General features: G+C 39.1%; 3 protein-coding genes across 5 annotated transcripts; all 3 read left to right on the top strand.

Annotated features, from left to right (window-relative positions):
- The first annotated feature begins 4,427 nt into the window (after positions 1 to 4,427).
- On the top strand, positions 4,428 to 8,982 carry arr3b (arrestin 3b, retinal (X-arrestin)). The gene is made up of 15 exons (XM_070913931.1): positions 4,428 to 4,457; positions 5,000 to 5,068; positions 5,242 to 5,302; positions 5,402 to 5,446; positions 5,536 to 5,729; positions 5,896 to 5,955; positions 6,057 to 6,133; positions 6,255 to 6,390; positions 6,487 to 6,571; positions 6,747 to 6,819; positions 7,122 to 7,259; positions 7,427 to 7,504; positions 7,607 to 7,630; positions 7,750 to 7,799; positions 8,975 to 8,982. The coding sequence occupies exons 1-15, from the start codon at positions 4,428 to 4,430 to the stop codon at positions 8,980 to 8,982; spliced, it is 1,128 nt and encodes a 375-aa protein (XP_070770032.1).
- Positions 8,983 to 9,889: 907 nt separating this feature from the next.
- Positions 9,890 to 17,479, top strand: rab41 (RAB41, member RAS oncogene family). 3 transcript variants are annotated; one of them, XM_070912807.1, is made up of 8 exons: positions 9,890 to 10,023; positions 11,195 to 11,253; positions 11,613 to 11,666; positions 12,572 to 12,677; positions 13,006 to 13,117; positions 14,140 to 14,233; positions 15,156 to 15,222; positions 15,456 to 17,479. In XM_070912807.1, the coding sequence occupies exons 1-8, from the start codon at positions 9,945 to 9,947 to the stop codon at positions 15,518 to 15,520; spliced, it is 636 nt and encodes a 211-aa protein (XP_070768908.1). In that variant the 5' UTR covers positions 9,890 to 9,944; the 3' UTR covers positions 15,521 to 17,479. The 3 variants fall into 3 exon arrangements, with proteins under 3 accessions (XP_070768908.1, XP_070768907.1, XP_070768906.1); XM_070912806.1 differs by lacking the exon at positions 14,140 to 14,233 and adding an exon at positions 13,633 to 13,726; XM_070912805.1 differs by lacking the exons at positions 12,572 to 12,677; positions 14,140 to 14,233 and adding exons at positions 11,965 to 12,070; positions 13,633 to 13,726.
- A 1,302-nt stretch (positions 17,480 to 18,781) lies between these two features.
- Positions 18,782 to 23,587, top strand: stard14 (START domain containing 14). Its single transcript, XM_070913060.1, has 6 exons — positions 18,782 to 19,047; positions 19,219 to 19,366; positions 19,950 to 20,053; positions 20,301 to 20,418; positions 20,514 to 20,566; positions 22,100 to 23,587. Exons 1-6 carry the CDS (start codon positions 18,886 to 18,888, stop codon positions 22,295 to 22,297), a joined length of 783 nt encoding a protein of 260 aa, XP_070769161.1. The 5' UTR covers positions 18,782 to 18,885; the 3' UTR covers positions 22,298 to 23,587.
- Positions 23,588 to 23,636: the final 49 nt, after the last annotated feature.

Raw genomic sequence — 23,636 nt, 5'->3', positions numbered from 1 at the left:
ACTGAGACAGACACTGAGACAGCAACATGTTCTCCATTTCTAAGAACCGCCTGCTCGCTTTCATTTTCCATGCCGGCTGTCAAATCGGATTTTGAATTTAATTAGCATTGTTTTATTTAACTTGAGTCAGACACCCTATCTGTACTACAGAGATACTTAAAGAGCTGTGGATTTGCTGATATTGAACACTACCTCCACAGAAATACATAAAATTACTCTATATTACATAATCAAGGCCAGGTTGTGAGACAAGACTGTGTTGTTAAGAGGAGGTAATACCATGCTGCTGTAATGCCCTGGGACAAGTTAGCAGTCCCTTTGAGGGGTAATGTTGACTGTCTATATAAAGTACTTGCCAAAAATGGCACCAGATTAACTGTAAGGGGCTTATGTGACTATGTAACCTCCCACAGACAAAACTGGAAAAAGAAAACCAGAGAGACAGATCAGCATGAAGAGACCAGCAAATAAGATTACCAACGTTTTTTTTGTGTGTGTGTGTGTGTGTGTGTGTGTGTGTGTGTGTGTGTGTGTGTGTGTGTGTGTGTGTGTGTGTGTGTGTGTGTGTGTGTGTGTGTGTGTGTGTGTGTGTGTGTCTTTATCCTGGATAGAATTAAGTGGTACACAAAAATACACCTCCATATAAAGAGTGTAAACAAAAATACCGACCTGCGCAGTAACTACATCCTATAACAAACATCACAATGACGCGTATGAAATGTTGGAGATATCATGGTCATATACTATTGCTGATTCATGACTCATTGTCAAAGAGCTGAACTTTGACTGTGTAAGATCATTAGAGGAATGAATATTAAAAGGGGAGACAAGTTAAGCTGCCTTTCATTCATTCACTTCACATCGCACAGTTCAATTAGAATTACACTAAAGTTAAACATTTACCCCAAGAGGCCTGTGAATAAATCAACTGACACAGTCAATGTGTCAACAAGACAAACCAACGGTCATTAAATGCCCATGAGATGTAAAGCTTTCAGGCAGCGCAGTTTCCCTTTGTCTGTTTCAATCCACGTGGTTTTCTTTGCCCAGTGAAGCGTACAGAGGCTGTATCAGAATGACTGTAAATGCCAATATTAGAAGACACAGATGAGAAGATGATAGAAGACTTCAGGTTTTTTATTTTAAATAAAATACTTAAAACAAGGCTCCATTTTCAGTAACTTGATGACAAAGCTGCTTGAAGAGCTGTTGCTACTGATTTTAAACATGCATGGGAAGGCCTCCCATTTGTTTACTCTATTTTATATTGTTATAACCTGGCACATCAGCTGAGAGCCCAAACAGGACTGTGATTAAGTTTTGTGGTTGCTACTAAAAGTAGCAGCTACCGTATCTCCATGGATAAACCTTTAAAAACGGCATTCAAAGCTATGACATCCAAAAACAGGAGAAACCTCAGGAACATTACAGACTCATACACAAACACCATTAACACATATGCCACACAAATAATTATATTTGAAGATGTGTTTTTAAAAAGGGGTTTTAAGACGCTCTGTTTCTTTGTAGAAGTGTAGGGTTTTATAGGAAAAGACTGAGCACTGTCGGTTTTCAGTTTTTATGACTATGTTCTGCTGAAACTATGGCTGCAATTTTTGGAATTACATAAAAGCCTCATGTTTCAAATAAAGGAGCCACTACTCCCACATATCACCACTCTTCCAAAAGTAATTGTTTACCAGATGTCATTGTAAGAAACTCAGGCAAACTACAGCATTTCCACAGTTCCTTAGCTCGTTGACTTTGTATTTGCCTGTTAACTCCTGGCTGATGACCTGGAGGTATAGAGGACAGCAGTGAGCTTTAAAGAGATCTCAAACCTTGTCCCCATATGACAGTTGAATGGAGGCCAACACAAACATCCACCAATCTAATTCATTATCCTTGACTGCCATGGTGTGACAATCCATAAAACCCATCATCCAGCTCCCTCATTAATCAATCAATTACACCTGGCTGAGGAAGTAAGACGATCCTCCAACGAGGCGGATTTACCTCAGACACTGAATCTCTGGTTACTACCAATGAATGTGGGTCCTTTGAAAGACCTGAAGGCCAGGCTAAACATGTGCCTCCTCTTCAAATGAGGCTGTCTTGCTTCACAGAGACCAAACTAACAGATTCAGGAAGTCCTTGTCAGCTCATATATTGCAAAGGTTATGACCTTTGAAAAGCAGACCAAGTGTAAATAAAGTCCCATCAATTTACAATACAAGTTACCTTCAATTGTCAAGCATCAGACATGCTGATATACACAATACTATTAACTTTCTGAACTTCTGTCACAGCCATGAACTGTGGGATTGATTTTGTAATCAAAGCGATACTAGTTGTAAAGCCTTGTTGCTTGCACAGCAGTAAGTCAGCAGGTCACTTAGATTTCTGTAAACCTGCCATGAGCACAGATTGCAAAAGGCTTGGTAGAGGAGCCATCTGTCGTCCAAGCTACCATAACAACCAAAATCCAACTAATACCACTCTACTACTGTGTGAGCTATAAGAAAGGAAGCCCTTGAACATTCACACGTAGTCCGCTCACAAGTCCTTTAAACTTAATGAGGCTGTAATAGCATTTTAAAACCATCTCACAGCTTGAAGCAAACAAGTTAAATAAATACTTCATTACAGTATTTCATCTTTTTAACCAAGTATACAATAATAGAAACCTTTCCGGTCCAGGTCTTCTAATGTCAGTGGAAGTTTGCCATTTCCCTCACCATTATTTATAAATTAGGCTTCCTTTTTTGAACATTTATTTGTAGTAATAAAGAAAACTATAAACAGCTGTGTGTTGTTGAGTCAAAACACAGATCAAATTACACATGACAAGCATAAGTAGGCTGATTTCATTCATGATTATATCCTTGTTCCTGCATTAGCTAAAGGAAAATAGGTGAGGTGGGACCGTATGTGCAAAATGTGGAGAACACAATATTTTTCACTTCCTGCAGCACATGTACTGTAGAAAGTCTGACACTGATCCAAAATCCTACAGAGACCAATTGACCAACATAGTTTTACTCCAGGACATGTTGCGCTTCATATCTGTCCCACCCCCAAAACTGCCTGCATCACAGAGCTTATTCTTTCAAGTCACATACAACATTATTTTTACACACACTGCGGACCAAAACAGTAGTGTTCTAATGCATTAATCAGATTTTCTCTAAAACAGCCTTCTTTGACAGGCTGTATAAGCTGAAGGGAGGGCTCCAAGGTTGGGAAGTCATAGTATAAAAGCAAACGGGCGGCAGTGATTGGCACTCACACGCACTGCACGCTGTCAACAGTGACGGATTACAGAAGACAGCAGAGAAGACTCTTTGACAGAACCGAGGGCACGGTAAGTGAGCTGACCAGCGGCACAATAGAAATAAATTTAAATTATAATAACTCAAGATGATGATATTACAGTTATTGCACAGAGGATCACCAGCATTACTGAAAATTTGACGCTGATGTTACTTCACAGGAACACATGCACCAACAGGAACAACATGCTTAAATTCATGCCAAGTTTGAGGAATATTATGATTATTTAACTTAAATCAATTGTAAAATCAGAAAGGTATTCTTTCTACTGGGGAGTTATTCAGAAATTATGATGTCTTATGATGCAAAAGTCATGAGTCACTGATGAACTTTATCAGTATGAAGTATCACCTTATGATTGAAACTCTCTGGGATTGGTAAATCATGCAGAAAATTAAAAAGACTAACGATACATTCTTTTATCACTGAAAAGCCTCTCAAACAATAGATTAAAAATGACATTAAGTCATAAAAAAAAAAAGAACCAGTGCACCTAATAGTCATAGGTTTATCTGTATCACCTGTTTTATTAACTCAGTCTCATCTTTTTTATTTACAGACTGGATCTATAACTTTGCCATCAACATGTCAAAGTGAGTATAAAGAGTTTTGTCTCATTCACTTGATAAAGTACCCTTTCAATTGTTTAGAAATGTAAAGAAATTAGATAAAGCTGAAAACTGTCAAGCACCACCGGACAGTGATAATTTATGCTGTCTCAAAATGAACAGACTCTCTGTTTGTGGAAATATCAAACGTAAACAATCCTTGAATTATCCTGTAACATGTAAATTCAAGGCACAACTTTGATAAGGTGTTTTAATAAAATTATTTTTGAGATTTGAGTCATTTAATGGAAACGTGGCTTAAATGTGACAATTTGACATCTTGGCAGAGGCACGCACTAGAGTCTCTGGGACTCCTCCAACACTCGAATCTTCCAGGATATGGATAAATCCTGATTAAGGTGGATTGTGTGGATTTGATCTTGGAAGAGAGGTTTACGAGACAAAGGAAAAGTTTTAACAGGATTACTTGGCACACAACCGAAAGAGGCAAACACCACCAAGGATTACTTGTTTGTTTATGGCCGTATGACACAGCAAAGGGAACATACTCGCAAGGTTATGAATAATAGAAATATTAAGAGATATTGTTTCAGAATTTCACACATTTACCAAGAAATATTCAACATTCAATATAACGTGTCTACCCTCCGCAGCAACACGGGATTAGTTTAGATTAGATTAGATTTTCAGGAATATGCCACACCCATAAATCTAATACTCAAGTTAGCACCATTGCATTTATAAACAAAAGATAAAAAAAAACTGCTTACTTAAAATAACAAGGACATTTTTCATTTTATATAAGTTACAAAGTATAACGTATTGACTTACCAAATCACAATGATGTTTTACATCCAGATTAGACTCGCCAGCAGGTGCCTTAACATCCTGAACACTAATCCATGTTCATAGGAGTGGGGGGGGGGGGGGGGGGGGTATCCTATAATTGGAAATGACAACTATGGGAGGTAGTAGGTGCACAGCACTGTTGCCTAAGACCACTTCAGAAGTGACATTTGTACTCAGTCCTGAGCATCCTGTGTTTTTATCAAATACATTCAGTGAGTCTAAAAGTGTTCAAAAGTATGAATGAATAGTCTGGTTCACTGTCTTTTCCTTTTTTCTCTCTTTTCAGGGTATTTAAGAAGACCAGCGGCAATGGACATGTAAGTGGCCTCTATAATATAGTCCTTACAGGGCACCTCTTTAGTATAGGGAGGAGTGCAATTTGTATGTAGCTCTTCCAGCTCCCAGAAATAACTTCCAAACTCTTGTAACCTCTCTCTCTTGCAACCTTGGCTAAGTAGGAGTAACTGTTTCCTCTCTGCTTTTCTCTCAGATTGCCCTGTACTTGGGGAAGAGAGACTTCGTGGACCATGTGGATTCAGTGGACGTAGTTGGTGTGTGGCACAGTGTCTGTTTATACATCCTGAAATGTGCACACATACAGTGTATGTGTATGTTTAATCGAATTCAATTGGTTTTCCTCTCACTTGCAGACGGTGTTATTAAAGTGGATCCTTCTGGTCTTAATGGCAGAAAAGGTATACCTCTCTCATTCACTGTCAAAAGCTATAAAACCTAAATGTATGCAACACAAAGACGACACTAAATCTATCCTTTTCCATTGCAGTATTTGTCTACCTCGCTTGTGCCTTCCGCTATGGAAGTGATGACTTGGATGTCATTGGGCTGTCCTTCAGGCGAGACATCTGGATCCAGCGCATTCAGGTGTATCCACCTACAGGTGGAAACACAACCAGATCACCAATGCAGGAATCCCTCATGAAGAAAGTTGGAGAGCAAGGATGTCCTTTTTCCTTCCAGGTGAAGAAGGAACTCGCACACCTCTTTATATAACATATAAAATCACTCCCGTCCTTCATTCAAATGTTACATTGAGAAACCAGAGACCATTACTTCACCTTTACCTTCCAATCATAAAATTGTAAAAATTGTATTTATTAATGTGCCTTGTTTCTACACATTTCAGATGCCGACAGATCTCCCATGCTCAGTTGCCTTACAGCCTGGGCCAAATGATTCTGGCAAGGTGCTACGACCGTCCATTTCCATTATCCCTTTTCATTCACTCTTATTTACTACTTCGAATGTTTGACAAACATAATTGATTTGGGTCTTGTTCTGTTGTAGGCTTGTGGCGTGGACTTTGAGGTTAAAGGATACATTGCCAACGCACCCGACAATGCCGATGAAGTAATTGAAAAGAAGTATGTATGCCCACAGCCAAACCATACTGTCAGCCCAATCCTGTATGGCATCCTTAAGCTCATCAAGGACATATATAGAGGGCTAACACTGACTCCCTTTGCGTGTCTTTTCTGATCTTAGGGACACATGTCGTCTGATGATTCGCAAAATACAATTTGCACCAGCTAGCAACAAGGCCGGACCCAAGGCTGATATAACCAAGCAGTTTATGATGACTGACAAACCCATTCACTTGGAGGCCTCCCTTGAAAAAGAGGTACACTGAAGTCTACATACCGTATATTCTGCATTTTATATGCATAAAAAATAATAAATTGCAAAATTATTCAAAATAAATTATTCTTATATCTAGATTTATTACCACGGAGATCCAATCAGTGTCAAGGTTAACATCAACAACGAAACCACCAAGGTTGTGAAGAAAATCAAAGTCTCCGGTGAGTAGCAAGGAAAGGATTAAAGCTTGATTGAAGTTAAACTCTTAATAAATTGTGTTTGTGTGTAGCTCCTGAGAGAAGAAAAATACAAGTAAAAGGTTCAAGTGTGTCTGTGTAAGAATGTATATGCGTCATATTTTGACTGATAATTCTAACAGAGGTATTTTTCTTTTAGTTGAGCAGCTAACAAATGTGGTGCTCTACTCATCTGACACTTACGCCAAGGCAGTCTGCACTGAGGAGTTTGGGTAAGGCTTTCACTGTATCAAATGAGGCTTATTAGCAGGATTGGGGTCATTTCAGCTTCAATTCACAGAATTTCATTTTGTCATTTTCTGCCAAATTAAATATCTGGAAATCCTACCAAATGAAAAAATATTCTCAGATCCCAATATCAGCTATAACTGAGGAAAAAATGATTTGTCATTGTCATTGTTACTTTTCATTTTAAAATTAAAAGTACGGATTGAGAAAAAGTAAATTATCACAAATAATGGCTGTTAAGTTACACGTTTTATCATTTATTTATGTATTTCACTGCTATACACAGGGAGACAGTAAATGCCAACTCTACGTTCCAGAAGTCCCTCCAAATAACCCCCCTGCTGTCCAACAACAAAGAGAAGCGAGGTCTTTCAGTGGACGGACGGCTAAAAGATGAGGACACCCACCTAGCATCCACTACCCTGTAAGCCACTCTAGTTCTCTCATCAAAGGGCTTACAGTGAGCTCATCAGTGGTTTTCATCCTCTTACTGAGTGGTGGTGATACAACTCTACATTGTGTCATCCACTTATCGTGTCTTAGACCAAATCCTCAAGCTCTGAGAGGTAAACTATTCTTGTCTCCTCACAGGAGTCAAGGAGAAAAGGAGATGCAGGGAATACTTATCTCATATAAAGTCAAGGTCAATCTCATGGTTGGAGGCGGAGGGTAAGGCTTAATTGAATACATAAAATGAATGCATAATACTTTTACATTGTGTCAAATTGTGCAGACTAAATGGTTCTTTTATTGTTTCTCTGTCACCAAAAGCCTGCTGGGTGGCCTAACAGGAAGGTAAATATTGATTTTCCTTCATTTGTGGTCATGTGTTATTAGTGTGAATAATATTTAAATTACTAATCTATTATATAACTAATATATTTTTAACAATAAATCTTTTTTTTTTTTCTCAGCGATGTCACTGTGGAGCTTCCTCTGACTCTCATGTCCCCAAAACCTGCAGGTGAGTTCATTGTTTTTGCATATAATTGCCATTTAAATGCATCCACTTAAACAAAACGGTATTGAATCTTCTGTAACTGGTCTGATTGATGAACATGTTTTATCTCATGTCCTCCCCTTTGTCCATTCATTGCATGCCATTGCTGTATCCTGAGCAGAAGTGTAAGTATAAAATAGTCTCTGTGAAAAGACATGTATTCGCTTGTGACTGTGATGTTTGTGACATGCTGCTGATATTTTTCTCCTGTGTGCTTTTGTGTGTTTTATGAACCACAGCAAATTGGATTAAAGGCCTCTTTAGTTCAGGTGAGGTCGCCTCAGATTCAGTACATTTTACAGGGTTCACTTCTTCAAGGGCTGCAATACATGCCTTTTCTATGAAATAAATACCTAATTTGAACACGACAATTTTCAATCTAGTTCATGACGCATACAATCGAAGGATTGTTTCAATTGTAGGACCTCCATAATAAAGGTCCTCTGAAAGAAGCACAGATACAATGGCCCTTGAAGGAGTGTACTGTTTCACCCTGTTTTTGTTAAATCCTCCATTAGCTACTAATAGCAGCGTACATGCTGATTTAGGAAGTTCTACAATAGCTATTAATGTATGCATTAACCCATATGATCTATATGTAAAAGCGATAGTCTACATTATATTATAAAAATTCACAGTTGCATGGTTGGTTGTATATTTATAAGATTAGATGAAATGTATTCCATGCGTTACCTTGGTGTGTTAGACTAAGAATCAGTTGTTTGTCCATTTCGTGCCAACAGGGCAGACATCTCCATTGAGACCATGGAAGGTTGAAATGACCAGCGAAGGAAAATCACCTCTCAGACAGAGAATACAGAACACAAAGGAACTCAACACCAATGAAAAAAAGCACAAAATGTCATTGAATCTCTACAATGTTCCTGTACATTTATAGATTTTCATTAGGCATTATCACGAGAGCTCTATCACTGAAAAAGAGTCTAAACTCTGTGTGACATTTCTCTGAATGCCATCAAAGTAATAATAATAATAAAATAAATATAAACACGTATTGTACATTTTTCTTTATCAAAGGAAATGTCCCATAGTATAGTGTAGACCTTTCTTTCCATGTGTTATGAATGCTAAACATGCAAAGCTTTATTTATCCTTTATCTTTTTTGCTGTGTCATTAGAGCCATGATATATTATGCCTGAATGTACAGCCGTGGGATGAATATCCCCAAAATACTCCTACTTGTGTCACTCTTTATGGAAAAGAGGCGTAAATAAAACACATTGTTTCCCCAATTATTCCCTTATGCTTGTTTATTTTGCTCAGTATTTTTTTGTCAAGACTTATATTTTGTTTTTAAAACCGAGAGCAACAAAATGCTTCATCACAAAAATGCCACATTGAAAACATAAAAAAAACATACTGATTGGTTAATAATTTCACTAACAAAAGTGAATGGATAATTTGAAAAAAACAACATAATTTCGATATCAAAGCTCTTTTTGGGACTAAAATTAAACACACATCATCACACAAACATTCCCTCAAAGGCAGCTCTGAGTAGTTGATCTAAAGCACTGTTGTGAATCATACAGCTAAAGATAGTATGAAATCAGCCATGATTTTTATACACATTGATGCAGCTTTCACATGGCCCAGTTGTCCCAAAACTGTGACTCACTGTGAAAACGACTGATTTACAGCGCCTTTCTCTTCACCTGCTTCTAAAGCAGGTGAAGTGTTTTCTAAACAAGCACCAAACACACTATCTTAACTTACCTAGCTTTAGTAAAACAGCAGCTAAATCAGAGTAACCTAATTTCGGTCGAGTAATATTCCAGTAGGCCTTACTGTGTAAACATTCACTTCCTTCTGCTAGCCAAAATAAAAAAAACAACTTCGTTCGATACATAAGTGAAATAGAAATAGACCCAAATGAAAAGATGGACATATAATAAGGCTTTATGTTACCATTACATTTTTTGTTGTCTCCCAACGTTTGCCTCTTGGTTGCGCTATTTCACTTCTGTGCGTTTAAGAAAACAATAGCTCTGGCTAGTGCAGGATAAAGATACACTTCTTGATCCTCTCCGGTCTAGACACCACATCATTAGCCAAGTCAGCTAGTTAGCTGTTTATTTTTTGACAAAATGTCAACCACGACCGGCGGCGGAGAGTTTGGCAACCCTCTACGAAAGTTCAAGCTCGTCTTTCTGGGCGAACAGAGTGGTAAGTAGGGGACGGTGTACTTGAACCAAGTGTTAATTTGGTCGGATGTGAAGAATATGTCAGAAGAAGTGGCTAAGATTAACGTAGCTGTTAGCTAACTAGCTTCTCCAGCAAGTTTGCTACTGGCTAGCAGGATAAAGTTAGCCACCGGACATCAGTGGCCAGTGATGATACAAAGCGAGATGTTTATATTTCAGTGTGTTTAAGAGAGAGTAAGATGACAAAATATGATGGACATAACCTTTTTTTCTCACTCGTGATGATGTCATTGCATCGCTAGCTAACGGTAATCGCTAAGCTAGCCAAACATCTCGCCCTTCGTATAAATGATAAATGCCTATAATAAGCAGAGTTAGCGTTGCATATCAGTAACGTTTGTGATTCACAGATTAGTTTGTTGCCAAATTAAATCAATGGAGATTGTTCTTAATGTGGCCATTAGTTTGTGATGCATCAGCATCATCAACTACAGCGCAACTGTAGCTAATAGTAGCTGGCTACTTTTAGCTAGCAGTTAGCTGTGCTAGGCTGAAATACACTATCAGTAACGATAGCTAATATTAACGTTCATTATATCTAATTGAAACCCTAATGTGGCCATCAAGAGTTTGTTACAAATCTTTGTTTCCAAACAGAAGACCCCGTATACGTGGAGGGAATTAAGTTTATCCTTGTTTGTCAGTGTAGCGCTATTCAACTCACGAGCTGTTAGCTTCCTACCTTGCAGAGCCACGTCGGCCAGTGGGTCCAGACCAGTCGGCCTTTTCCCCGACCATTTAACGTCAGCTTATAGGGTCTGACCCTGACATTATTATACGTGATTTCATTTAAGGGGTGATTGTATAATATGGCAGTGATAGTCTCCCATCACGAGACAAATGTGAAAAGTTAAGCCATTTTAATTTTCCAAATGTTGTGGCTCCACCCATATTGCCAGCTCAGCGTGTGGGTTCAGCAGTACACATTGCATCAATGGTAATAGCTACAGTCGTTTACTCATCCTGTGCTGTCACGGAGTCATATTGATTTTTTTTTTTTTTCTTCATGTAACACAAAATTAGAATTGATGTATCTGGGTATTTTGTCTTAACATTGGAGTTTGGGCCTTGTAGAGTATGGTATTTGTTGACCAGGACCAACTCCTAAAGTGTCTGTTACTGTGTTTGTACAGTTGGGAAGACCTCACTCATCACCAGGTTTATGTATGACAGTTTCGACAACACTTATCAGGTAATTTCACATGTTCATCACAATAGACAGAATTTATGTGCCATGGCATTGATTGAGTGTATTATAACCAATGTATGGTGTGTCCCAAAAGACATTATGACTTATTGGCTGTACCATGATCTTCCAGTTCCAGATCCTTTGTGACTTTACTGGCATGGTATAAGGGAACAACTAAATGGAACAGAGCCATTGTTAGTTCCACCTGTGCTGTTCTTACTATGACAAGTTAAAATGTTGTGGGAAAAGGTGTAAAGATAATGTTTAATATACAGTGTGGGCAAACACCTTTGTCTCATGTTTTTTTCTTAGATAAAGATGTTATGCAAGTATAATGTTTCAATAATATGATTGTCTTACAGGCAACAATTGGCATTGACTTTTTGTCAAAAACCATGTACCTAGAAGATCGCACGGTAAGCCCTGTATATTTTATTGTAATTCTCATCATTCCCATTGGCGTAGTTTTAAAACTTATAGAAAAGATTAAAGCATGCATCTACTTATTCTGTAGTAGCCAAAATTTATTTCCCTTTCGTCATTTCACAGTGTTTTTTGTTTATCCTAGATTTTACCATTCATCCATTTGTTAGACATGTGATCATGTTTTTAGTTCCCATTGTTGTTTCAAGTTTTTGTTTTCCTTCCATCCCCTGGCTGGGTCATGAAATGCCCCCCCCCCCCTTCCACATTTCATTTTGCGGCTGGCCACAGATTCGGCTGCAGCTCTGGGATACAGCCGGACAGGAGCGTTTCCGCAGCCTCATCCCCAGTTACATCCGCGACTCAGCCGCTGCTGTGGTGGTTTATGACATAGCCAGTAGGTATCATGGCCTTGCCTCACCTCCTTGTCCTTCGCTTAGTATGTGGACGGGCAAAAAAAAGTTACTAGCCTGGCAAACCCCACTGGACAGCATGACGAGGATATATTCCAGACATTTGCATCAGCCATAGTGCTACTAAAGCATTTCTCCAGCAGTGTCCATGGGGTCTGTGCTGTTACATATGAGGCTGATGGAAGGAATAACAGAAAATGTCTGAAGATGTCACCTCACAGGCAGAGGTCCTCTAAAACAGCCTAAATAATGACTCTACAGGCTCCTTTGCTCCTTTTACATGTCTTATTTGCACGCTGGTAATCTCTGACCTTGCTGCATTTGAATGATTCTCCCCATTCCTCCATAAAAGGCCATTTTCATCTCTGCTGCTTGGCTTGCAGTTTCTTTATGTCTGTCCTATTCTCCACTTCCTTGTTCTGCCTTTCCCCTCTTTATCTCCACCTCCTTCCCCCTTTTTTCTTCTCCTCCGCGCCAATCCTCAGGTCCGGCTCCAGCTGTGGGACACTGCTGGACAGGAGCGTTTTCGTAGCCTAATTCCCAGCTACATCCGTGACTCTACCATTGCCGTGGTTGTTTATGACATCACCAGTGAGTCAGGGCTGTACTCTAACCTTTCTGTAGGGGCTTCGAGCAATTGGAAGGAAACTATCTCGGCATAGTTGCTATTATCTTTCTAATAACCTTCAGAATCTATTCAAGTATATTTTCCTTCTTCAAGTTTCTCTTTATAATACTTCTACTTTCTAACTCGACTACTCTACGTAAGATGCTTTACCTTTTTTTTAATGAAGAGTAATACCTGCTTGTGCACACTTTTAACTATAGCTAGAATACCAAATGTTGTTTGTTTTTTGGGGGGGCTACTTGTGGTTGATGTGAACGGTAACTTTCTGTTTTGTTTTGTTTTCTTCCACAGATCTTAATTCATTCCAGCAAACCTCAAAGTGGATTGATGATGTTAGAACAGAGAGAGGAAGTGATGTCATTATAATGCTTGTTGGGAACAAAACAGACTTGGCGGATAAAAGGTACATGGTTGTGTGAGATGTGTGAAAGAGAATAATGATGATTTTCTTATTCTGCCTACAATGATTGATAAATAGGCTGTGATTTTATAATTCTACTACAATTAGAAAATAGGTAGCATTAAGCAGAATCAGAAATACTTTATTGACCCTCGGGGGGAAATTTGACATTGGACATTAAGTATTATAGTAGATCAACTCTGCCAAAGCCTGGAATCCCACTTTTCTTCCCCTCAGTGCATCTCATCCAATTTTGACTTTTATCATCCCTTGGTATTTTGTACTCTCCAGCCTTTTTATTAGTGATTTAAGTACCTTTATTTACATGGTTTTTTTTTTATTTCTTATCATTTGATCATATTTCTGTTCTGCCTTTTTTCTTTGCTTTACTTTTTTTGTTCCCTTTCCTGCTCTGTTCTCTCCATGTCATTCTGAATTTTTTTTTTGTGTTTCCCTCAACACCACACTCCACACCACTCCCCCCTCCCACTCCCCCTCCCTTCCCGGGACCATGGCAGGCAAGTTTCTGTTGAGGCGGCAGAGAGGAAAGCTCGTGAGCTCAATGTGATGTACATAGAGACCAGTGCCAAGGCTGGCTATAACGTCAAACAGGTTGGTGTCCAGCAACAGCAGGAGTAATACTGACAAATAGTCCTGACAGTCATGATGTCCTTTAGGTCAGGGAGGCCAACCTGTGCCGTCTGGGGTGTACAACCCCTCCATGTATTCATTATATGGATCAGAGTGTGGCTGTTGAATGAACGAGTGATCTCTGGAGTCGTTTTCCTGCTGCTTCATCTTTACTCGGCATAGCAGCCTCTCTCCCTTTGTCTTCCTCTCTGTCTGTGTGTGTTATAACTAAACTAACCTCTCTTCTCTTTTTCACTCAAAAACAAGATTCTGTGTTGAGCTCTCTTTGTTTCTCTCTCCATCTCTTCCCTCTCCTTTTGGCCTGTCCTCTTTGCGTTTCTTTCCATATCTGTCTGTTCGTCCATCTCCCCACCCCTCTGCCTTTACCTGAGCAGACAGATCACCACGGAGGAGGGCGAGCAGAGAGCTAAGGAACTGAATGTCATGTTCATTGAAACCAGCGCAAAGACTGGCTACAATGTCAAACAGGTAGAGATTCTGCTCTCTCAAGGTAGTTGAGCTCTGCCTAAGTCTAGACTTAACTCATTCCGCCTCCTTTTCCCCTTTCGTGGCATCATGACATGTTTGTTAGTGTACATTCTCAGTACATACTGTATCAGTTGTGTTTTTTTCCCCCACAGGCTTTGCTTTTAGATGTTTCAGTATTAATTCACTCTGGTCTGCACAGGTTTACTGCTACTGTGTTTATGTTTGCTCAAGTGCCTTTTGTCTGATTCACTAAAACTTCTGCAGATTTCAAAACGTTTCTGTGAATATAATGGATTTGCTCAGTAGTGGAGGAGGAGGAGGAGGTTAGCACGGCGACCTTCACTTTCATGCTGTTATCTGAACCAGCAATTACAATCACATTGCGTATCACTTTCGCTTTAACTGCTTCTCGTGTTTGCCTGTTATTCAGTCAAATATATTATTTAGGAGCGAGGAGTTATAACGTGGATCATTTTGTGTTTATACTGTATATAGCTCATTTGACAGTACGGGTGGGTGATGTGACTGTATACACCGTGAGACAATATAAATGTGTCCATAATCAGAGATTTTTCTATACTGTGGTAACTATTCCTTCAATATCTGTGGTTGTATTTGGCCGTTGTGGGTAATGGAGCAAATAAATGAGCAGGATTGCATTATGGCAATAATAAATTATGCATCAATGTGACTAAAACCTACATTTTTCAGACACCAGATTAGACATTCAGAAATTCCTGGCTGATTATTTTACATAGTCATTTCCAGAAAATGTACCACAGTATGTATCCATATGGCAATAAAACTACATACAACAACGTAAATCACCCACCCCTATTTGACAGCATTTTACTTTACATCCCATTCTAGTAAGACCTTTTCAAATGTGTTTAACCATTAAATTCTTCTGACTGTTTTATAGCTCTTCCGCCGTGTTGCTGCTGCATTGCCTGGGATGGACAGCACACCAGAGAAAAGCAAAGAGGACAGTATCCTTTTTAAAGATAACAAAAAATGTTGTCATACTACTGTCAAGTTACTGTTGGCTTTAATACTACAATAGTAGAAAGATCTGGCAAGCTGATAACAAGCGCCTCTTAGTTTAGTCGACAGAAAAGAGAGAATGTCGAATGTGGAGATGGCAGCCAGATAGCTCTGCAGAAAATACTGAAGTGAAATGTGCAAACTCATCGACGATGTTACTTAACCAAACCCTTCTCAGTGATCGACATCAAACTGGAGAAACAACCAGAGATGACTGTCACCGAGAGCAGCTGCTCTTGCTAGTACACCTCACCCTCACCAAGCCTGTCTCCTCCCCACCAACAGCTTGTCTCTCAGTGGCCACTCTCTCCACCCTTGGCACGCTGCCATTGGGACGGAGGACCTGTCTTTTTTTTCCCTTTTCAACTCAGTGACTTTTCAGAGTAACCGTGTGGATGTGCATTACTGTATTGAAACAGATTATCTGCGGGGGAAAAAAATGGTTCAAAAAGTAAACATTTAAAACAAGGAATACGTTAAATGATATGTTCAGATTTTCATCCAGTTGCATGGCATTATATACGACTGCAGACTGACTTAGCTAAACGCTCATGAGTTATTGCACAGTTTGAAATCTTAGTGCTGTTACTCTTGTCATTGTTGTAAAGTAAAACTGCTTGGGATTATTTAAATGACTCTGCAAGGTTGAGTTCTCAGCCCATTGTATGTTACTTTTTTATTTTAAATGGAGAGTTTGCCTAAAACTATTATATATCTCTCAGATAACGGATTCTTTTTGACCTTTGTTTTATTTTGAGGAAGTAGAGACAGGGTCTTACCAGTGAATTTACATCATTACAAACCATCATATTTACCACGTTATGCTCAAATGGACCCTTTTCATTGAAGAGGGTCAGTGGTCCATTAATTAGGTATTATTTATACCTAACACATCTGTAGGGTTCAACTGCCAAATACAACAGTGTGTTAGTGGACCAAATTTACATAATTTGAGACCTTAATTAAAACAGTGCTGCAAAAGAGATGTGTAACCAAGTAATGAGGAAATAGATATCAATTTTCATCAAAGGGAAGCCATCCCAAGTTCATTAGAATGGCTACTAACCTGAAGCTATGTCTGCTTTAAAATTATAGCAACTGTCTTTCCAATGTTGTTTAATTAGCTGCACGCACACTAACATGTCTGAGGAGGAGTTTTCAGTTATTAGATGCCCCTAATGTAGGAAATAAAATAAAAAAGAGCTAGTGTTTTTTCACACTGATGGAAAGTTGTCACTTCGGTCGCTATGACGTACCCACCATCTCATCGATCATTTGTGTTGTGTTGATTACACTATTGCAAGAACATGCAGCATGCTCACCATGCAGGATTTATATGGATAAGAACACAGATGCCTTGCTTGTTTGTTCACCAACGTTGTGCACTGAATCAAGCCACAATATTGTAAAATATAACAGAAGCCTGCTGACTGGTTCATGGCTTCACTAGTTGTTTTGTAGAGCTGGTAGATAAAGAGTTTGTCCTCAGATACAGCTAACGCTTACTAACACCCTTGCTGTAAAAAGTGCAGAGAAGTTAGTTGCAGTATCCTTTGCTGTATTGCTATTGCCTGTGTAGGACTGTTGGTTTTATGTGTTTATTTATTTTGTAACTTGGACATACAGATAACATTGTTTGCTTGACCAAAAGTACAGACGCTGACACGCATGTTGAAAGTTTATTTTATTTATTTGCGTGTCTGCTGGGACTCCACCTAAAGGCGACATTTTTTTTCTGTCGCACTGCTAGAAATGACTTTTTGCAGTGTGTGTAGTCAGTAGCTTGGTTTACAGTCGCAGGTAAAGGATGCACCGTCTCCAGACACACACACACACACACACAGTGTAACACAAACCAACTAACTTGCCATAGCACAACAAAAGACACTGGTCATTTGCTGTAGCTTGTTTTGAAATGTCAACGTTTTAAAATGGATTAAAACATTTAATGGATTTAAGTATTTAATTACATCAAGCGACCATTTTAACATGAGCAGCTCTTCTATTACTTGTCACTGACTAAATACTCAGCTTTGTGCTATTCTGAATCGTGTCTGTCCATTTGAAATATGCTGTCTACTCGTGTTTAGCAACGTTTGTGTGAATAATGTACTATTACTATCTGATGTATAAAAAGGAGAGTTAATGAAACACAAGTGTAGGCCTATCACGTGGAATAAAATAAAGATATTTCACCAAACATTTAACACCTGTGATCCCTTTCTTTATAAAGCACCGCTGTAGGAAAAGGTACCAGTGTTACGGCATATTAATCATTTTCAACAAACATTCATGTATCCTGTTCATCACAGTCGATAATCAGTACTGTACAGCACCTGAGTCACATGTCGCCAGACCGAAACAACACATTAGGCAATACAGCACAGGCATGTACAGAAAGGTGTGGCTAAGTATGTACGTGAGCACTACACACACTTCAGACTGCTACTCTGTTCATATACATCTTTGGCCTAAAGCTACTGAAAGAATGTGATTTAAAAACTGAACGTACATAAATATTACTGCCAACATTTAATATATTGGCCTATTTATATATATATATCGGTAGGCCTGCTTTCTACTGTAATGTGTGTGGTTTCGGGGTATTCTTAGGTATTGTATTGTCTCTAATCTATTTATACGCTAATACAGATTGTGTGTGCTACTAGATACCAGAATTTCCCCGTGGGGGTGAATGAAGTATCAATCTATCTACACATCGCAGGAAAAGAAAAAGTGTGGTCTTGGTCAGTTGTAAAATGAATATATATCTTTGTTTTAAAATTCCACATTTTCAGCACAGCAACCTATTTTTCTTTTCTTTTTTGTCTATTATGTTCTCTTTTGATGATGAAGGTATTGCTATTGATTCAAATAAAAAAAAGCCATGTATCATGTAAGGTATTGATTTAATAAAGAGCATTTTTTTTTAACAGTTGACGTTGTTAAAACTACTTTGAGACCCGGTCAAGAGGATAAATTCAGGCTTCAATTATTAATAAGTCACTCATGGTTTACTGTTAGTGTACTTTTATTGTTTAACATTTATAGTCGTGATTTATCAACACTGAGCAATTCGCACCTACCCACTCCCCCTGAGCAGCCCACAGTGTCCAGCCCACTCTGAGCAGCCCTTGTTTGTATCTCTAACACCACAACGCTGCTCTCCACCTCCTCTGGTATCAGTTTCGACCTACAGTAGCTGTACGACCCTGTAAACAACACATTTGAACTGGGGTTAGCCCTTCTGGTTGTTTCTGTGAGGGCGGGGCTAAACTTCGCGCACCTGCGTGGCACACCTGGATCCAGGAAGTGCTGTGACGTCAGAGGGAGAGGTGTGTGTGTGTGTGTGTGTGTGTGTGTGTGTGTGTGTGTGTGTGTGTGTGTGTGTGTGAAGGAATGGCTCAGGAATGCCGCCACAAAAATCCTGCTCGACTTGATTGGTGATCGGCTCGCATATATTGGTGTCGCCAGAGGCACACAGCTACAGAAGCGTCAAATCTCTTCAGTCGACCAGGTCACACACACACACGGGACTGAGCGGGTTCATCTGTGCGTCAGAAAGAAGAAATACTTTTTAAAGATTTTTTTTTTTAACATACACAGAGATGTCGAGTATTTTACCCGATGAGGCGGTCTTTGCAGACTTCAGGAAGCAGTGTTTGTCAACGGACAACTGGGTGAACAAGTATGATGACAAACATGGGACGCAAGTTTGGATCGAAGTTCCTGCAAATAAAGGAAACGCAACTAAAATCCACAAGATCAAGGTAGGTCCATGTTTACACTCACTTTACACCATGTTTAGAAGAACTCAACTCTATTAGGACATCACACTAGTCTCTGGGTAGTCTACTGTAAACTTGGCATTGCCCTATTTAATTATTAATTGATAACACTTTGTGTGTGTGTGTGTGTGTGTGTGTGTGTGTGTGTTTCAGTGTAAAATGACAATCAATGATGTGTCAGCCGCCACCATGTACGACGTCCTTCATGATGGCCAGTACCGTAAGGTGTGGGACCTCGCCATGTCGGAGAGTTATGACATTGCCAGGCTCTCTGCTAATGCTGATGTGGGATACTACTCATGTGAGGACTCCTATCTGTTAAATGTGATACCACATTGCTCTGCGTGTTAGTCTTTACAGTGTAGGCCTGACTCAGCTTCACCTGTTACACACCAGAAATACAAACATGCTAAAAAGGGAAAGTGCATATTTAGAGTTTGACTCAAGATAGTCTTTTATACTAACTTTTTTATATGGAAGAAATGGTACTATTTCAAGACACCACATCGTTAAAATCAGTGCTGATTCTAATTTGTTTTGAAGAAATGAACATTGACCAGGTTCTTGAACAACATGTCTATGTGACACTAAAATGTTTTATTTAAGCATTATGTCCTATAAAAGTGCTGTAAATTAGAGTAAAGTTGACCTTTTATCTTGAGTCATAGTGAAACATAAATGTCCGTTTCCTCTGTCGACACTTTTCTACGCTGCTGAAGCCCTCTGGGATGAAGACTAAGTGGCCACCAGTGTATTTATTGTCACAACAAGGGTGCACTTGTTGAGTGTAAGGTTGTGACAGTGAAAACCTGAAATAAGGAAGGAAGTCTTAACATAATATAACCTGATTTTTATTATGTCTGTGTTTTTTTTTTTCTCTGCAGGGCTTTGCCCAAAGCCGATAAAGAACAGGGACGTGGTGAGTCTGCGTTCATGGCAGGTGATGGATGACGAGTACATGATCGTTAACTTCTCAGTCAAACACCCGGTACGCCACCTCCTCCACACACTCCCAGGCACAAAGCAGCCACTGTCTTTAAATTTCTGCATTTCTCTGCCACCTGTTGTCTTAATGTTTTGTTGAACAGCTACAACATCTTTACATTTGTCTTAGCCATGATGATAGTGTCCCGTGTCCAAATTGCATCCCTTGTCCAACGTCGAGAAAGAGGTATTTTTAGTTAAAATGGTAGTTTTTTCTCATTATTCTGCAAACTGTTTTGATTCAATTACAGAAATACCCTCCTCGCAGTGACCGCGTGAGGGCCGTTTCCATCCTCACTGGGTACTTGATCAAGTCCACAGGACCAAACAGCTGCACTTTCATATACCTCTCACAGGCTGACCCCAAAGGTAAGACCGTAACCAACACTGACATCGTCCTTTTTAAAACTGAGAATTGTTGCACATTTTTAGAGCTGTGTCTAAAGTTCATCTCTTTGCTCCAGGTTCTCTTCCGAAGGTTGTGGTAAACAAAGCTTCTCAAGTTCTCGCTCCACGGGTATGTAACTTAACACTGTCTTTTCAGTGAAAGTTTTCTTTACTTCTTGTTAAAAGCAGAAAGTGATAAGGTTAAAAATACATGAACAGTGTATCAGTGTGTCTGACAGTGTGTGTGTGTGTGTGTGTCCACGAGGTAATTAAAAAGCGTGTTAATAGGTGTGTTCGCATAAGGGAGTGAGGGTTTCGTGTGTCTTAAAGGACAATGGTAACCATAGAAACCCAATTTAAGGGCCTGTCCTGGTAAGTTTGCTGACAAAGGGGTATTTCAGCTCGAGCTGTTGAAGAACTCGTTCCCCAGGTTTCATATCCACGGCAGATTGAAACAATTTAGACCAAAGTTTGTGAATGTGAGAGTGAGAGGAACTGCCATCGAGAGACGGAAACATTGACCTTCTTTACGGTGACTTCTATAAACTGAAACATTATAAGGCAATAACAATTCACAAGTAGTGAACATTCAAAATGAGAATGAAAATAATGTGTGTTTTACATAAAAAAAACATAAATACAAATTTGTAAGTAAAACAAATATGATACTACTTTCGCCTGGCTGTGGTCCTCTAATAAGGAATAGCAATGAACAAAACGCACCAAAGTACATTTTAGCAGTTTGGAGCAGGTTTTGATAAAGTTGTTGTTAAGACTCTCCTTGCTTTCTGCTGGAGGAGTGCTTGCTTGCTTAAACCTAAACAAGCTATTATTTTCATTGTTGATTAATCAACTCATCGTTTTGTCTGTAAAGTGTCAGAAAAGAGTGAAAAATGTCCTTCACAATTCCCTACAGGCCGAGGTGATGTTTTGTCCAGAACTTCAAGATATTCAGTTTGCTATTACAGAAGGCTAAAAAAACCAGCAACTATTTACATTTGAGCATTTTTACTTATAACATTTCTAAAATGATTAGATTATCAAAATAGTTGCAGATTTAATTGGCTAATCAATTAGTCTACTTATCGTTTCAGCTCCAGACTAGAGAACTACTTACGGCAGATAAAAAAATAAATAAAATGGCCTACATTGTCATAAACGTATGAAAGTCAGGCTGACAGAGGAGCTCATACTGTAAACAGTTAAACAGTAAGGGCATCAGTTTAAAATGTCTCTTTAAAATGTAAAAACTTGGTACCTAATTCACAGTCAAAGCTGACGGTTTTGTTTGAGGAACCAGATTTGTGGAGCAAAACAGTGTCAGTTTTGACATCTGTGTGAAGTGAAGAATCGATGTGTCCTGTAATGACAAGATCACCATTTCATACTTGAGAACGTAAAGGCCTTTGTTCGAGTGCTTGACTTTACTTAAGTTAATATCTTAGTTTTTGCAAATATGTTACACTTAACTTTAACGTGTGTGTCAGAGCTGTAAATAGTCAGGCTGACTCATGTAACCGCTCGCCACATAATCTGTTACTCAGTATTGTGTGACCGGCTTTATCGTCAGCTTTGTTGACTGAGAGTGAAGGTGCGGTACGATCCTCATTGTCAGACTGCAGCCCTCTGATAATCGTATCCTCTTTTGGCCCACTCCTTCCAGGTGATGAGGTGTGTACACAAGGCGGGACAGAACTACCCAGAGTGGAAACAGCAGAACTCTCCAGACCAGAAGCCGTGGTTGTACCCAGAGCAGAACACTCTGCCCATGATGGACCCCGCCGAACTGTCGCTACAGAGAGCAGACTCGCTAGAAAACGTGGATGAGAGTTCCAAGGCGGACAGCGAGGACAGTAGCTAAATCGCATCAGAGTGACGGGAGGAAGGGTAGCCAGGCGGGAGAGACTGGGATGGACTATATATACTCACAAATTCAGACTTGAGACCTCCGACTTTTTGTGATTTATCCGGTTTTCCAAATCGCCGTGCCTTTTTTTTTTTTTTGGGGATGAGCAAGAGCATGAAGTGTTTACAGCTGTCTTATCAGACAGAAACAAGCGCAGATCAAGTTGCCATTCACCTCACTCCAGGTTGAACTAAGCTAAACATCTCTCCAGTGTTTGCCACCGTGCTTTTTTAAATGTTTATTTTTTTTTTTACAATGTACAGTCTTAGAGGTGTTGGGGTTTGAATGTATCACGGTTATAGCACTACAATTACAATGGGCCTTTTTTTTTTTTAGCTGCAGCCATGTAAAATGTACATTTTAAATGAGAAAATGAAGTATAGTTGTCCACTAGTGGACTTAACAAGTGACTGTGAATGGAAATTAGATTAGGTAGGTGAAGTTACGGGTTTCTGACACCACGTTCACTCTCTTGCTCTTTAAAACATAAGAAACTGTTTTGGCGTAACCTTTTTTTCTTTGTTGAATGTCAGATCAAAATTATGCGAGCCTGAACTGGACATACTTCTCATCTTTTTATTCTGTTAAATCCCATAGATATGGCTAGTTACACTGTTAAAACATTAACATCATCAATAGGTTAAACTGAAGCCCATTATGGTGAAAGGTTCTGGGTTTGAGCAGCAGCTCGGGGCGTCGACCTTTTTAGAAATACAAAGTTCTTTAACTTAATGCAAAACAAAAAGAACACTTCACTATCAGTACATTTGCTAATGATTTTGTATTTAAATGTGAACATTTTATTGCTAACCATTAGTTAATATTATATGTTAGTATATAGTACATGTACCGTTTAGTCCATAGTGAGTAATTATGCAGTATTTCTGCCTTTAATGTGTAATACAGGAAGGTTATTGTATTTATTCAGATGTTTTGTAATCAAAGTTCAAAATCAAATTCTTATAAATTAAACAGACCTGAGACTTGTGTTGGCACTCAAGGATCTCTGAGAATGAAAATCTAGTTGGGTTGTAATAACATGTAAAATGTACATACCAGGTTTGTATTTTGTCAGTTGAATATCAATTTACCTGAAGGACCATAAAGGATCTTTTATTTTATTTTATTTTATTTATTTATTTGACACCCTGCAGGCTTTTCTTCTGAAGACATTGAAGTGAAGAACGTTACATGTACATGGTTCTGACTGTTTTTAAAAAAAATAAACCCCACAAGGTTAACATGCTTTGGTAATCACTGTCATTGACTGCATTCTTCTTAAGATGACAATCGG

Source organism: Enoplosus armatus, chromosome 10 (assembly GCF_043641665.1).
Source record: "Enoplosus armatus isolate fEnoArm2 chromosome 10, fEnoArm2.hap1, whole genome shotgun sequence".
Taxonomy (NCBI): domain Eukaryota; kingdom Metazoa; phylum Chordata; class Actinopteri; order Centrarchiformes; family Enoplosidae; genus Enoplosus; species Enoplosus armatus.
Note: the sequence above shows the minus strand (reverse complement) of the source record. Positions and strands in the feature narration are given on the sequence as shown.

Bases quoted from the DNA above. Each gene is read 5' to 3' on its own strand.
- arr3b (XM_070913931.1), top strand. From the start codon at position 4,428: ATGACACAGCAAAGGGAACATACTCGCAAG. The intron at 6,391-6,486 runs GTACACTGAAGT...TCTTATATCTAG, and splicing joins AGGCCTCCCTTGAAAAAGAG to ATTTATTACCACGGAGATCC. The intron at 7,260-7,426 runs GTAAGCCACTCT...GTCTCCTCACAG, and splicing joins CACCTAGCATCCACTACCCT to GAGTCAAGGAGAAAAGGAGA.
- rab41 (XM_070912807.1), top strand. From the start codon at position 9,945: ATGTCAACCACGACCGGCGGCGGAGAGTTTGGCAACCCTCTACGAAAG. The intron at 11,667-12,571 runs GTAAGCCCTGTA...GCCAATCCTCAG, and splicing joins TGTACCTAGAAGATCGCACG to GTCCGGCTCCAGCTGTGGGA. The intron at 13,118-14,139 runs GTACATGGTTGT...TTACCTGAGCAG, and splicing joins ACAGACTTGGCGGATAAAAG to ACAGATCACCACGGAGGAGG.
- stard14 (XM_070913060.1), top strand. From the start codon at position 18,886: ATGTCGAGTATTTTACCCGATGAGGCGGTCTTTGCAGACTTCAGGAAG. The intron at 20,054-20,300 runs GTACGCCACCTC...ATTCAATTACAG, and splicing joins ACTTCTCAGTCAAACACCCG to AAATACCCTCCTCGCAGTGA. The intron at 20,567-22,099 runs GTATGTAACTTA...CACTCCTTCCAG, and splicing joins CTCAAGTTCTCGCTCCACGG to GTGATGAGGTGTGTACACAA.